The sequence below is a fragment of the Chlorocebus sabaeus genome, chromosome 9, assembly GCF_047675955.1.
Source record: "Chlorocebus sabaeus isolate Y175 chromosome 9, mChlSab1.0.hap1, whole genome shotgun sequence".
Taxonomy (NCBI): Eukaryota; Metazoa; Chordata; class Mammalia; order Primates; family Cercopithecidae; genus Chlorocebus; species Chlorocebus sabaeus.
In genome coordinates this window covers 28,112,118-28,127,369 of record NC_132912.1, presented here as the reverse complement: position 1 = coordinate 28,127,369, position 15,252 = coordinate 28,112,118, and the positions used below count along the sequence as shown (strand labels likewise).

The following is a 15,252-nucleotide window of genomic DNA, read 5'->3' as shown; positions in this document are numbered from 1 at the left end:
ATTTACTGAAAACAAGTTTTAAACACTTGCACTTCTGTGGTTGACCACTAGATGTCATGAGTGCCATGGAAGCATTAAGAGTTACCCAGGGCGGGTAGAAATGGAAGGTTGTAAGCTCAGAGACCTTCACATAGTTCACTGTTTCCACATGATCAATGCCAGAGGAACCTGATACAGTGTGATATATAGAAGCAAGGTACAACTGGAATAATGAAATTTCAAAAATAAGCCCTTTTAAAGGAGGGTTGTAATCGTTCTATTGGGCATTGTAAATGCTTCAGGTGCACTTGATACTGCTGTTATGTTCCTGACTTTTGGGTCTTTCTCTTTTTTATGGAAAGATGGATTGAACTTCAATTTAAGAATATTCGGTAATCCCTCTCAGGACATTCTGTAACAGCTGGTATTTTTGTGTTGTAGTAAATCGATTCCATACAACAGTCAGTAATAATTATGGCTGCATTCCGACAAATTCCAAAGCATTTTCAATGAATTTCGCCAAAGAAACTAACATCATTACTACAAAAATTTAACTCAGTTTGAAAGTTAAACCTAGCAACTTTGCTTCATTCCACAAAATACAAAGTATTACTGGTTAGGATTCTGTCAAACCAGTTTTAGAATTCATGTACTCGTATATGGTCTGAGGAGGTGATTACTTTGTAGTATATATACTTAAAAGATAATTGCTTTGTAGTAAATAACACAGCTTTGGAAAAATTTAACCTTGAGTGTTCATTATGAAATAAAAACAAGAAATGCGAGGGCTTTTCGTATGTGGCATAGATGAACAGCACCAATAGCAGCTCAAAAGGATGTTTTGATGTGGAATGTAAGGTCTTCAGTATTAATGGAATATGAATGTTTCAAATTATATGAAATTCTAATTGATATAAGCATATGTTGTCTTATTATATGGTGTGTGTGGTTTATAAACGTGAAACATTGTAAGTTCTTTAAGCTGTGAAGAAAGTGATAGTTTGCATGGTATAGATGGTATAGCATATGTGCAGTCCATACCATATGAATTTAGGCTTTTCTCATGACATAAAGACCTTACATTCCATATATACACACACACATATAATAAATACCTACTCACATACATACATACATATATATTGGCCTAATGGTACAAATGTGTCTGGAGACATTTTAGAAATTTTAATTGATTTTCGTTTTTTTCTATTAGCAAAACAAAAGTCTACTAATTGACTGTGTTCTTTAAATTATACAGTCTTTTTTTTTTGACTTTGAATTACTTAATTTCTAGCCTTGCTTTATACAAGGAACATTCTCCTGTAGTTGAATCTTCATCCTGATTTTTAGAATAATTTGTGAAGGCAAAGCAAAGTTGCTTTCAAAATTATTAGAAAAAACAGCTCCATACATGTGCATCAGTGAAATCTTGCCTCACATGTTTAATTTTTAACTTAGCTCTATTTTCGTTTGGTATTTCAAATAACAATTCTCATATTTTAAATTAGCACTCTTTTCTGTATGGATGTGTGTGCATGTTTTAACTATGTCAGCCTTTGCAATAACATAAAGTAAAATTCAAGGTATTGCAGCAGATAGTCTGATCTAAAATAATCCCTTTGATGGTGAAGTTTTTAATACTAATTTTCACTTTAACAATTAAAAAACAAATTTAGAAGGCTTTAATAGAATCTTACAGTTTGGATTTTTTAAAGTAAAATTTGGCAAGTTCATTTCTCTTTATTCTGCAATTTGAATCAGCAACGTTAAAGGCTTTAAGAATTGATGTGAACCAGTTTTTCCAGTGTTTCCAATGTTTTCTTGTTGTTGTTAATATATGTTAAAAATATGCTTCTAAATTACTGAATTTGCTTTATAGAGAATTGAGGAAAGTGCGTTAAAAATGAACTGAAAACACATTGTGTGGTTCTTCTGATTTCTACAAAAATGTAAATGGGGTACTTTTTCCATTATTAGCCAGGGGTGATCCAAATTTAAACCAGATGGCCTCCCTCTAGGTGTTAGGCCAATGTAAATTTTAATCTTGCTACTTTCTTTTATGTTTTCGTTTTATAATCTCATTACTTGAATTAAAAAAACCCTAACAACCAGTGTTTCTTGTTTATTTACCATGTGTCAGACACTGCATTACATGAGTATATTTAATTACCGAACAGTTCTAATTTACTCATGTCTCTGTTTGCGTATAAGGAAGTTAAGGCTTAAGAAGATGAAATTCCTTGCTGAAGATCACAGAACTAGCAGCATTAAAGATTGGGTCAAACTCTAGATCCCTTGTTCTTAACTAATATGCTATACTGCCTTTACCGCTTATCCGAGGATAAACACTAGTTAAGATAGTTACTGAAAAAAGTTAGTATTTTTCCAGATACAACAAAGGTTAGTTTTTACTAAAAGAATTTACTTGTGTATGCTAGCTTGGATTGTTAGATTTACTTTGGATTACTAACATTTCTGTAAATCTATAATAATTCTGTAAATCTATAATAACATCTTGCTTCCATTCTAGTAAATATTCCTTCAAGGTTAGTTGCAGACTTCAGTTAGAGAACCATGCATTTGTCATATTAGGATGAGCTATTTAAAAAAAATACAATTAGGCTGGGTGCGGTGACTCACACCTGTAATCCCAGCACTTTGAGAGGCCGAGGCGGGCGGATGACTTGAGGTCAGGAGTTCAAGACCAGCCTGCCCAACATGGTGAAACACCCGTCTCTATTTAAAAAAAAAATAAAAATAAAAAAATAAAATTAGCCAGGCTTGGCAGCAGGCATCTGTAATCCCAGCTCCTTAGGAGGCTGGGGCAGGAGAATTGCTTGAACTCGGGAGGCAGAGGTTGCAGTGAGCCGAGATCGCACCACTGTACTCTGGCCTGGGTGACAGAGTAAGATTCTGTATCAAAAAAAAAAAAAAAAAAAAAAAATTATTTATAAGTTTCTGACAATTTATATAGTCTCTGTTCTATGTTTAGAAATATAGCTGAGAATTACGGTAACACAGGGAATGAAGTTGAGAATGGCATTGACTTACAGAAGCTTCTTAAAATTATCCATGTATCCAGTCAGTGTTCCACAACCCAAATGTAAAAATCTTTAAGGAAGCCTCAACACACACATTCAGAATATTCGCGCTTCCAATCAGAAGTTGCTCATCAAGACGAGAAACTCACAGTTCGTGTTTGCATGTGGTCTGTAGAAAAAATTCTGAAGAGTTGTGATGTCTCCAATAGTGATTGGGATGAGAATTTTGAATTAGTTACAGAATGTTGTGATTTGATGACGGTCCCTTTTTAAAAAAGGTAAATGTTTCTTTCCTTTCCAGAAACGGCTTACAAAATATACAGATCTTGGTAGACAACGTGGCTGCAGGCTGTTGAATTGGAATTCCCTGTGGCTGTCTGAGGGCAGGGTGTCTGGAGAGCGGTCGGCTGACCTGTTCCTACACCTTGCATCATGCCAGCTTTGTCAACAGGATCTGGGAGTGACACCGGTATGTGACCCCAAGAGGGGCAGTTCTTATTCCATCTTTGCTTAAATCTTGTTCACAGTGAAATGCAACATTGCTTTAAGCATTCAGGCAGATCATACTTGTTTCTCTGTCACCAACTCTAGGGGCATGAGATCAACTCAGGGATGCCCTCCTAGGTAAAAGTTACTGGAGGACATGGACTCCCTGCCTCTTTCTCCAGGTAGTGATAGCGTGTGCTGATGCTCTCGTACTGTCTTGCTTTTAGAATAATTCTGTGCATTTAATTTTAAAAATTAAGCATTTGAAACTTACAGAAAAGTATGGCAAATACTGTGATACCCATATTGTCCTTCACTCAGTTGTATAACAGGTAGGAACTGTTTGCCACACTTGATTCTGATTTTTCTCTTTTTTTCTTTAAGAATTAAACCACTATCCTTACCCCAATTCTCTGTTTTCTCTCTGTCACCAGAGGTAAAACTATCCTGAAATTGATCTATATCATTAAGGGATTCAGTTAAAACTAACAAACATTTCATGTTATTATCAGTTATAAGACTTTGAGATACCTACAGTAGATATTTCTAAGAAAGGAAAAAAAACTCACATGCACGCATGTGTACATAAAATCCTTCCCTTCTGATCTGATTCAGGGAAGTAGAAGTGTGGTGGTAGATGCCTCTTTGAGGTCCTATTCTGGACCAGAATCAGCACTTTTTCAAAGTGTAGAATCCTGGATGCCTCTAAGAACTACTAAAACAAAATGTAAATGGGGTTGGGGGCCTCTGTCATGCATTTTTAAAGCCCCTTGAAAGAAGTGATAACACAGTATGATGAAAAGGAATGTTCTCTGTTTTATATGGGGCCATCCTGAATTTGGTTGATATAGCTCTCTAACCAGCCGAGATGACTGTCTCAGGCGGGACAATTACAATGACTGGTGCTGTAATCTCAAAAACGCCAAAACACAAATTCAGTTTTATCTTGTATTATGTTACACTGGCATTTTCATTTGCACTATTTGCAAATGTAATTCTTTGCCATTTCGGGCATATCCATAGTTATATGTTAGCAAGTTTTGTCTTGTCTTTTTTTTGTTTTGTTTTGTTTTGTCTCATCTTTATCTATCAAGAATGATTTTTTTTTTTCCCGTTGTGATTTACACTGAGGATTCGTTTTTGTCAGCAAGAAGTTTGATTGTTAAATTACGTAAAGCTTTTCTTTCTCAAGACCTTAACTTGGAAGTCAGACCCTTTGGAATTTTTTTTCTTCTTTTTAGGTTTTATATAGTCCCACATTGTGTTCTACTTTATAAAAATGAATGATTTAACTTTCCATAGTGCTTTGGGAAATTATGGATAAAATTTATGTGAACCATAAATTTACAACAGTTGTGTAATGAATATGTTTTAAACCTTGCTGTTCACCCCAAATGCCTTAGTTTAATTGAATGCAAAATATTGTTGCTCACATATTACTTGAAGGAGGATTAAAATGGAGTATTTATAGTTTATAAGGCAGTTTAGGTGTCAGTCATGAAAAATAGCATAGGCTATCAAGAATTTAAAAAGGGCTTTTCCACACACAGCCAGCTCGCTTAGTGCAAATCTAAAGTGCCAATCTGAATGACACCTTGCTTTATGATGTTTTTCGACCTTATCTCCCCACAAGGTTTGAGCGAAGCACAGAAGACAAGAGTTTCTGCATTTACAGAAGCCGCAAAGTACGGCGTATGCATCAGGTGTTTGCAACTGGCCAGTCAGGGGTCATTTTTCCCCTAAGCAGCGTTGCTTAGCAGTATGGCTGATGTCATCCTGTTATCAGGTTTCCAGGGGAACAGAGTTAGACTCAGACCCTGGTGCCACAGGAGCAAGGCACCCGACTAACAGCAGCCTAGATACATGGATTGCTCATTTGGGAAAACACATTTCGTGTAAAACTTTTACTACTTCTTCTTTCCCTTCTTGCTTATTTCACTAAGAAAAAAAAAATCTTATTATACAAGTAATACATAAAAACATGCCGCTTTCCCCTGATGTCATTGTTTTTTCTCCGTTTGATAAGTAGCCTGTAAGAGTTTCCTGTTCATTCAGTACTTGCATGTATATGTCATAAATACATGGTTCTTGAGTCTGTTTTCCTTTTCTTTTTAGTCACAGATTTTGTTATGCCCTATTTATTATTATTCAACTTTTTTTCTACACCAAACTATATTCTTGGAGAGAGATTTCCATGTTAAATATAGAAAAGTGTTTGTGTGTTTACACATGTTTATCTATAATCTCTCTATACATCTATATATTTATCTCATTCTTTTAAACTAATGCATACTTTTCCATCATATCGCTATTTAGTGAACCATATTGCTGTTAACGAAAGCCTGGTTTTGCTCCTTTTGTAAATTTTTTTGGAAGGGAAGATGTACACATTTAATGATGTCAAATTGTCCTCCGGAGTGGTTAAACCACCAAATAATCTACGGTCAGGGTATTAAAGATCCTTTCCCCTACATTCTTGGCAATATTGAATATTGTCCATCTTTATAAGTTTTACCAATCTGTTGGGAAAAACATGAACTCTTAAGTGTGAAATGTGCATTACTACTGATAGCTAGCGTATTTTCATTTGTTTCATTGCCATTCCTCTATGATTCATCTATTCATATCTCTTCCCCATTGTTTGTACTGGTTTATCATTTTCTAATTTACGTGCAGAATGTATTTATATTTTGTATATTAATCCTTTGAGCCATTATAGGTTGAACACCATTTCTTCTGGTCAATCATTTGTCCTTTTTATTCCTTAAATAATAACATTTCTTCTATAATAGTTGAAAACTTTTTTGTAGTCAAATCAATCTTTTCTGTATTGATTTGTGTGCTACTTTTCTTCTGCTTAAGAAGGACTTTCCTATGCCAGGATTATGAAGATATTCTCTAAGATTTTTAGTAGTTATTTTAAAGATTTGTTTTTACACATTTGAAATTGTAATCCAACTGCAATCTGTATGTGGAGCGTGGCAGTAGAGTCTAATCTCACCTGATTTTATTTTTTCATGTGGCCCACCAAGTAATCCCCAGATCACTTATTCAATAGTCTGTTCTTTCCATGTATATTTTTAATATTCCCTCTATCATAATTCAGCATTATATGTATGTTCTGTGTGCTCTTCCTTGGCTGTAATGATCTGTTGATTATATTAAATTTTTTTAATAGATTATTTTTTAGAGCAATTTTAGAATTACAGAAAAACTATGAAGACAGTAGAGAGAGTTTCAATATGCCTTGCCTTAGTTTCCCCTGTTATTAGCATCTTACATTAGTATGGTAAATTCATTTTAATTGGAGAAACGATATTGATACATGATTATTAACTAAAATCTATACTTTATTCAGATTTCCTTCATTTTCCGTTAATGTCATTTTTTTTTTTTTGTTCCAGGATCTCATTTGTAATACCATATTACATTTAGTTATCAACTCTCATTAAACTTCTCTTGGCCATAATGGTTTCTAAGACTTTAGAAATCAGGCACAGTGGCTGACACCTTAATCCCAGCACTTTGGGAGACTGAGGTGGGTAGATCTCTTGAGCCCAGAAGTTTGAGACCAGTCTGGGCAACCTGGTGAAACCACATCTCCACTAAAAATACAAAAAATTAGCTGGGCCATGGTGGCATGTGCCTGTAGTTCCAGCTGCCTGGAAGGCTGGGGTGGGAGGATCACCTGAACCTGGGAGGTCCAGGCTGCAGTGAGCCGTGATCGCACCACTGCACTTCAGCCTGGATGATGGAGTGAGACCCTGTCTCGAAAAAAAACAGAACAACGAAATAAAACAAAAAACAACAAAACCCAAAAGACGGTCGTTGATTTTGACGACCTTGAGAGTTTTGAGGAGTTCTGGTCACGTATAGTGTAAGGATTCCCCTCTCCTGGAATTTGTCTGATATTCTGCTTGTGAAAAGATTGGGGTTATGTGTTTGTGGGGTAAGGTCACAGCGGTGAAGGGCCATTGTCGTCATATCACAGTGAGGGTACATTCTATCAACTCGATTTATAACTGTTGACATTAATGTTGGTGACCTGCCTAGTGTACTGTTTGTCAGGTTTCTCCACTGTAAGGATTACTCTTTTTTTCATCCTTTCCATACTGTAATCTTTGGAAAAAGTCTCTCTATGCAGCCCACACTTAGAGTAGCGTGTGCCGTTTCTCCTCCTTTAGGGTAAAGGGGCTATCTAGATTATTTGGAATTCTTTGTCTTTTCTCTCCCATTTATTAATTTATTCAGTCATTCAGATCAATATGGAGTCATGGATACTTATTTTGTAATTTGGGTTATAAGCCTTGACTACTTTATTTTGTTGCTCAAATTGTTCCAGCTTTGGCCCTTGGGAACTCTTTGAGGTGGCTTCTTTGATAACCCCCATCAACGTGCGCTCATTTGTTTTTATCACTTCCTTACTTTTGATACTACAAATATTCTTGGCTCATCTTGTATATTTCCTGCCTCAGTCCTAGAAGTAGACATTTCTCTAAGGAGCTCTCCTTCCTTTCGTTGGGGAATGGGCTTAGAAACCAAGATCTGGGCAATAGGTTTGCTCATCGCTACTGGAGTGTTGTTTCTTTTTCCTTTGGTTTCATTTCGTTTCTTTTCTCTCCTCTCTCATCCCTCCTCCCTCCTTCCTCCTCCCTTCTCTCTCTTCTCTCCTCTGTCTTCTCTCTTCTTTCCCTCTCCCTCTCCCTCTCTTTTCCTTTCTTTTTTCTTTTCAATTCTTTTCTTCTTGGTAGAGATGGGGTTACCCTGTGTTGCCCAGGCTGGTCTCAAACTCCTGAGCTCAAGTGATGCTCCTGCCTCAGCCTCCCAAAAAGTGCTGGGATTACAGGCTTGAGGCACCACACTCAGCCTTGGAGTGTTGTTTCTTTTTTTTTCTTTTCTTTTTGTTTTTGAGATGGAGTCCTGCTCTGTCACCCAGGCTAGAGTGCAGTGGCGCTATCTCGGCTTATTGCAAGCTCCGTCTCCCAAGTTCATGCCATTCTCCTGCCTTAGCCTCCCGAGTAGCTGGGACTACACGCGCCCGTCACCACGCCTGGCTAATTTTTTGTATTTTTTTTAGTAGAAACGGGGTTTCACCGTGTTAGTCAGGATGGTCTCGATCTCCTGACCTTGTGATCCGCCTGCCTCAGCCTCCCAAAGTGTTGGGATTACAGGCGTGAGCCACCGTGCCCAGCTGGAGTGTTGTTTCTTTAAGGCTCTTTCAGCTGATGAGCAAAGAAATGTATGTGTGTAGGTTAACCCATGTGTACACACACATAAGCAAATATGAACATTTCTATGTGTAATCATCTGTAACTATACTAAACTAAATATGAGTTCTCATTGATGTTTTCAACTCTAATCATTAGCAAATAGATCATTGTAGCCTCTTCCCCCTCCAACAGTGGAAAACCTGCTACTACCATCCACCACAGATTTACTTAATTGTTAGTCCCAGTGTATGTGTACCAGTATAGCAGTATCAGAATTGTTAACCCATGGGAAACAACTTTTATTAGCTAGAGTTGATTTTATTTTTATTCCCGGGATAGTGCCATAGTATCTTTATAGTTTTTAATCTTATGGAGTCAGTCCTTTCCTGCATAATACCTATATTAGTTTCAGTTTTGTAATTTCATTATGATTTATACAAGCATCATATAATGTGAAATATAATATAGGTACAGAAATGCAAATAAAAAACCTTTATAAGTAGCGTTTTAAAAGTGGTTGTAAGCCAGCATCCATGTGACCTGGTCATATCCATGTGACCAACATCCCCCTAGGTCAAAAATTCCAACACTTTGAAGGCAGCCTGTGTATCTCTTCTCAGTCACAGTCTTCCCAACCCCCTTAATGACTCCTACCTCACACTCCGCGTAAGGCAGAGTTTATGATTTATATAAGCATTCATAGGCAATATGGTTTAATTTTGCTGGTTGAACTTTGTAAATGGAATTACACCATAAGCAGTTTTTAGTTTGAAAGCGAATATTTATTTAGAATGAAAAAAAATGCAAACACATTGTAAATTTTCAAAAGTGGCTACATATAACAAGTATTATAGAATCCAGGAGAAAAGTATAATTTTTAAAAAATTAACTCCCTGACACACCTCCATAAAGCTTTTTCTTCTGTATTTTTGGCTGTCTACTCTTTGCTTGCCTCTTCATGTGTACTATTTTCTTTAAGAGAAAAGCAATCCAATCCATCTTACATTACCAGTCAATTTGTGTGTGCGTGTGTGTGTGTGCACGCGTGTGTGTGTTTTAAGAGACAGGATCTCACTCTGTCACCCAGGCTGGAGTGCAGTGGTGCAATTGTAGCTCATTGCAGCCTCAAACTCCTAGGATGCTTCTGCCTCAGTATCTCAAGTAGCTGGGATTATAGGCGCATGCCACCATGCCTGGCTGATTTTTTTTTTTTTTTTTTTTTTTTTTTGTAGAGACAAGGTCTTCCTGTGTTGCCCAGGCTGGTCTCAAACTTCTGGGCTCAAGTAATCATCTGGCCTCCCAAAGTGCTGGGATTACAGGTGTGAGCTATCGTGCCTGGCCTTACATTGATTTTTGAATGTTAAACCAACTTGCATTCTAGGGATAAACCCAATTTGGTCATAATTTACTATCCTTTTTATATATTTCTGGATTTGGTTTGCTTGTATTTTGTTTAGAATTTTGAGATCTGTGTTGATGAGTGAGTTCAGTTGTAATTTCACTTTTTCATTCTTTACCAAATTTCACAAAGTCATGCTGGTCTCGTGTAGTGTATTGGGAGGAGCCCTTCCCCTTCTGTGGAAGAGTTTGTGAAAGATTGAAATTAACTTAGGTCACCTGTACCTGGGAATTTTCTTTTTGATAAGATTTTTGGTAACTAATTCATTCATTTTAAAGGTTAAAAGAATATTCTAGCTTTCTGTTTCTTCTTGAGTCAATTTTGGTGAATTACAGTTTTCTAAGACTGTCTATTTTATGAGAATTTTCAATTTTTTTGGGAAAAATTATTCATATTATTATTACTTCATACCTGTAGTTTCTATATTGATGCTTTTTTTTTTTTGGTCCTGATATTGGTAATTTTTGCACTCTCTTCCTCTCTCCTCTTAATTTTGTGAGTTTTGTCAATTCTATTAGTCTTTTTAGATGTAAAACTTATGGCTTTATTTTCTGTATTATACATTTGTTTTTATTTCATTAGTTTTTACTGTTCTTTTTCTAATTTCTAGAAATATTTTGTTTATGAATATTTAATCTTTCCCTTTTCCTAATGTTCACATTTAAGACTATTTCTCACTAAGTTTTATTGCCTTTATTTGTGGTATAATTTAAAACTATTTTCTAATTTTATTAAGTGTTTCCTTTGCTTTAGAATTTTTGTCATTGATTATTTAGAATAAAAAATTTGCATAAAAGGTTTTTTCAGTTTTTTTTTTGTTACTGATTTTTTAACTTAATTGCTTTGTGGTCAGAAAGCTGAATTTGCACCATTTTAGTCCTTTGAAATTTGTTTAGACTTATGGCTAGACATATGGTTAATTTCAATAAGTATTCTGAATGGGTTTAACAATAGGTATATTCTGTAATTATTGAGTGTAGTTTTCCATATGTGTCTATTAGGTCAAGCTTATTAATTAAGTCATTCAAATATTCTGTATTCTAATTGATTTTTTGTTGTTGTTGCTTATTCTTTTAGTTACCAAGATAAGTAGTTTTAAAAATCTCCCTCAGCGATTATGGATTTATCTTGTAGTTCTATCAGTTTTTGTTTAGTTTATTTATTTATTTGAGACAGAGTCTCTCTTTGTCGCCCAGGCTGGAGTGCAGTGGCGCAATCTTGGCTCACTGCAACCTCCACCTCCTGGGTTCAAGCAATTCTCCTGCCTCAGCCTCTGGAGTAGCTGGGACTACAGGCATGCACCATCATGCCAGCTAACTTTTTGTATTTTTTTTGTAGAGATGGGGTTTCACCATGTTGGCCAGGATGGTCTTGAACTTCTGACCTCAAGTGATCTGCCTGCCTCAGCTTCCCAAAGTGCTGGGATTACAGGCGTGAGCCACTGCGCCTGGCTGTCTTTCGTATATTTAAATATGTTATTTTGTTGGTAAATTAAGCCTTTAAAAAAATTTTATATTGAAGTGTATACTTTTTTTTCTGTTAGCACTGAGTGGCTTATCTTTTTCTATCCTTTTACTTTTGGCTTTTCTGTGTTCCTGATGTATTGATAGAGCTCTTGTGAATTGCTTGTAATTGAAGCTTTTTGGGGTTGCACCAATCTTTGCTTTCAACTAGAGGATTTTCAATACAGTTAACATAATGACTGACTTTTAAAACTTAAAATCTACCATCCCATTTTGTGCTTTCTCTTTGTCCGATTCTTCCTTTTTTTCTGTTATATTTATCTTCTTTGGATTGATTAGAATATCTCTATCATTTTCATTTTTCCCCTTTAACTTTCTTGATGTTGTAAATTCTCTTTCTGTTCTTTTGGTACTTTCCTTCAATATTACTTGAATCCTTTATTGTAAAATTTCAACATTAATCTCTGCCTTTATTGTCACCATGGACAAGCTGAGGACCTTAAAAGACTTCTACTTCATATGTGCCCAACTTACATGCTACTGTGTCATGTATTTTCATTCTCTATTTTAAAAAAACCCAGACTTTGAAGACATCATTGTCACAGTTTTTTTTTTTTTTTTTTGACACGGAGTCTTGCTCTGTTGCCCAGGCTGGAGTACAGTGACTCAATCTCGGCTCACTGCAAGGTCTGCCTCCCGGGTTCATGCTGTTCTCCTGCCTCAGCCTCCCGAGTAGCTGGGACTACAGGTGCCCACCGCTATGCCCAGCTAATTTTTGTAGTTTTAGTAGAGACGTGCTTCACCGTGTTAGCCAGGATGGTCTCGATCTCCTGACCTCGTGATCCGCCCACCTCGGCCTCCCCAAGTGCTGGAATTACAGGCGTAAGCCACCGCGCCCGGCCCATTGTCACAGTTTTATATTATCAGTATTCATTTAGAGTTCCTCACATATTACCATTTTCTTTGTTTACCTCCAACTCACAACTCAGCATTTTCATCCACCATGGTTTTTCCATCTGCTTACAGTAAAAATCTTTCGAAGTTCCTATTTTGAAGGTCTACTGCTATCAAACTGTCTCTGTCATTGCTGAAAATGTTTTTATTTGCGCTCATTCTTGGAAGTAGTTTTTACCAAGCACATACCGCTAGGTTAGCAGTTATTATTTTTTCCTCAGTGTGCTGAAAACAAGAAGCAATGAAATTATATATTCAAAGTGGCTATTTAAAAGTCAGTTGTCAGGCTCTTTCTTTGGAAGTAATCTGGCTTCTTTCTCTGGCTGTTTTTATTAATTTTCTTTTTTTCTTAGATGTCTGCACTTTCACTATTCTGTGTCTAGGTGGAATTTCACTTCCTATGCCTTATCCAGAATTCATTTGACCTTTTGAATGCTTATATATCCGTGTATTTTGTGAATTCTGGAAAATTTTCAGCTGTTAATCTTTTAAAATGTTATCTGTACTTCATTCTTCCTGTCTCCTATCATTCTAGTGTGCCAGTTAAATATGCGTAAGACATTTCTTCTATCCCTTATCTTCCTTATCCCTCTTATTTATTTTGGTCTTTTTTGGTCTTTCCATCAGCCCTTTGAGTAATTCTCACCTATCTTCTGTTTGGTTAATTCTTTTTTGAGCTTTATTGCTCTCCTTTACATGCTGGGGTTACGTTTTTAATTTCAATGATAATTTTTATTTTTTATAATAAACAACTGCTTAGTTCTTTTATTTTTTTATTTTTTTATTTTTTTGAGATGGAGTCTCACTCCGTCGTGCAGGCTGGAGTGCAGTGGTGTGATCTCGGCTCACTGCAGCCTCTGCCTCTTGGGTTCAAGGGATTCTCATGTCTCTACCTCCTGAGTAGCTGGGACTACAGGCATGCGCCACCACACCTGGCTAATTTTTGTATTTTTAGTAGAGACGGGGTTTCACCGTGTTGGCCAGGCTGGTCTTGAACTCCTGACCTCAGGTGATTCGCCCACCTTGGCCTCCCAAAGTGCTGGGATTACAGATGTGAACCACCGTGCCCGGCCAAGAAGTGCTGCTTAGTTCTTTTAAAAATGTTTGACCAGTGTTCAAGTGGTTTGCACTATACATCAGTTTGCTTAGGAAGTATACTTTGCTGATTTGGCTTGCTCATATTCATACTTTTCAGTTGCCTTTTGGAGCAAATTAAGATTGTTGGGCGTGTAGTTCGGTCAGAATGGCACTTATTAAAAAGTCAAGAAACAACAGATGCTGGCGAGGCTCTAGAGAAATAAAAATGCTTTTATGCTGTTGGTGAGAGTGTAAATTAGTTCAACCATTGTGGAAGACAGTGTGGTGATTCCTCAGAGATCTGGAAACAGAAATACCATTTGACCCACTAATCCCATTACTGGGTGTATGCCCAGGGGAATATAAATCATTCTGTTACAAAGATACATGCATGCATGTCTTCACTGTGACGTTATGAACAGCATTAGGTTTAGCATTATTTACAATAGCAAAGACATGGAATCAACCCAAATGTCCATCAATGATAGACTGGATTAAGAAAATGTGGTCCATATACACCATGGAATACTGTGCAGCCATAAAAAAAGAACAAGATCAACCATGTCCTTTGTAGGGACATGGTTGGAGCTGGAAGCCTCAGCAAACTTACACAGGAACAGAAAACCAAACACTACATGTTCTCTCTTGTAAGTGGGAGCTGAACAATGAGAACACATGGACACAGGGAGGGGAAAAACACACATGGGAGCCTGTCAGGGGTAGGGGATGGGAGAAGGGACAGCATCAGGAAAAATAGCTACATGCTGGGTTTAATACCTAGGTGATGGGTTGATAGGTGCCGCAAACCACCATGGCACACGTTTACCTATGTAACAAACCTGCACATCCTACACATGTATCCTGGAACTGAAAATAAAAATTAAAAAACAGATTGTGATGCACGTAGTTGACTGCAAGCTGTTCTCTATGAACAAGAAGTGGTGTATGAACTGGCATTTGGGAATACCTTCTTTTTGGGAGTAATGTACTTCCTTGTACACAGAGCTTGTGTTATTTAACAGTGAATCAGTACACTTACTGTTGTCCTTGTCACTACTCACAAAACATTTAGAACTAAGTGAAAAAGTCCTCTCCAGGTATTGTGGGGTTTTCAGTGATAAACAAAAGAAAAATCACTGAGTACTCTTTTCTTACAATGTCTTTCCTGTGTGCAGAGAGTATGTCTCAATGTTTGTCATATCTGTAGCTTCCTTTAATGGTAAGGTAAAATATCGCTAGCAAGCATACATAATAGTGATTAGTTTACTACATTGCATGCCTTTACTGTTAAAAAAAAGTCCTTTCGATGAGTTTGTGTCCTTTGTAGGGACATGGATGCAGCTGGAAACCATCATTCTTAGCAAACTATCACAAGAACAGAAAACCAAACACCGCATGTTCTCACTCGTAGGTGGGAACTGAACAATGAGATCACTTGGACTCGGGAAGGGGAACATCACACACCGGGGCCTATCATGGGGAGGGGGGAGGGGGGAGGGATTGCATTGGGAGTTATACCTGATGTAAATGACGAGTTGATGGGTGCAGCACACCAACATGGCACAAGTATACATATGTAGCAAACCTGCACGTTGTGCACATGTACCCTACAACTTGAAGTTTAATAATAATAAATAAATTAA

At 36.9% G+C, this 15,252-nt stretch overlaps 1 protein-coding gene across 4 annotated transcripts in view; it reads left to right on the top strand.

Annotated features, from left to right (window-relative positions):
* Nucleotides 1-15,252, top strand: part of MPP7 (MAGUK p55 scaffold protein 7) — a 251,961-nt gene that overhangs the window by 65,574 nt on the left and 171,135 nt on the right. For all 4 annotated transcript variants that reach the window (XM_008002649.3, XM_073018824.1, XM_073018823.1 and 1 more), the window contains one exon: nt 3,322-3,489. In XM_008002649.3, coding sequence (XP_008000840.1) covers nt 3,453-3,489 — 37 coding nt within the window. In that variant the 5' untranslated portion in view covers nt 3,322-3,452. The remainder of the gene's footprint in view (nt 1-3,321; nt 3,490-15,252) is intronic.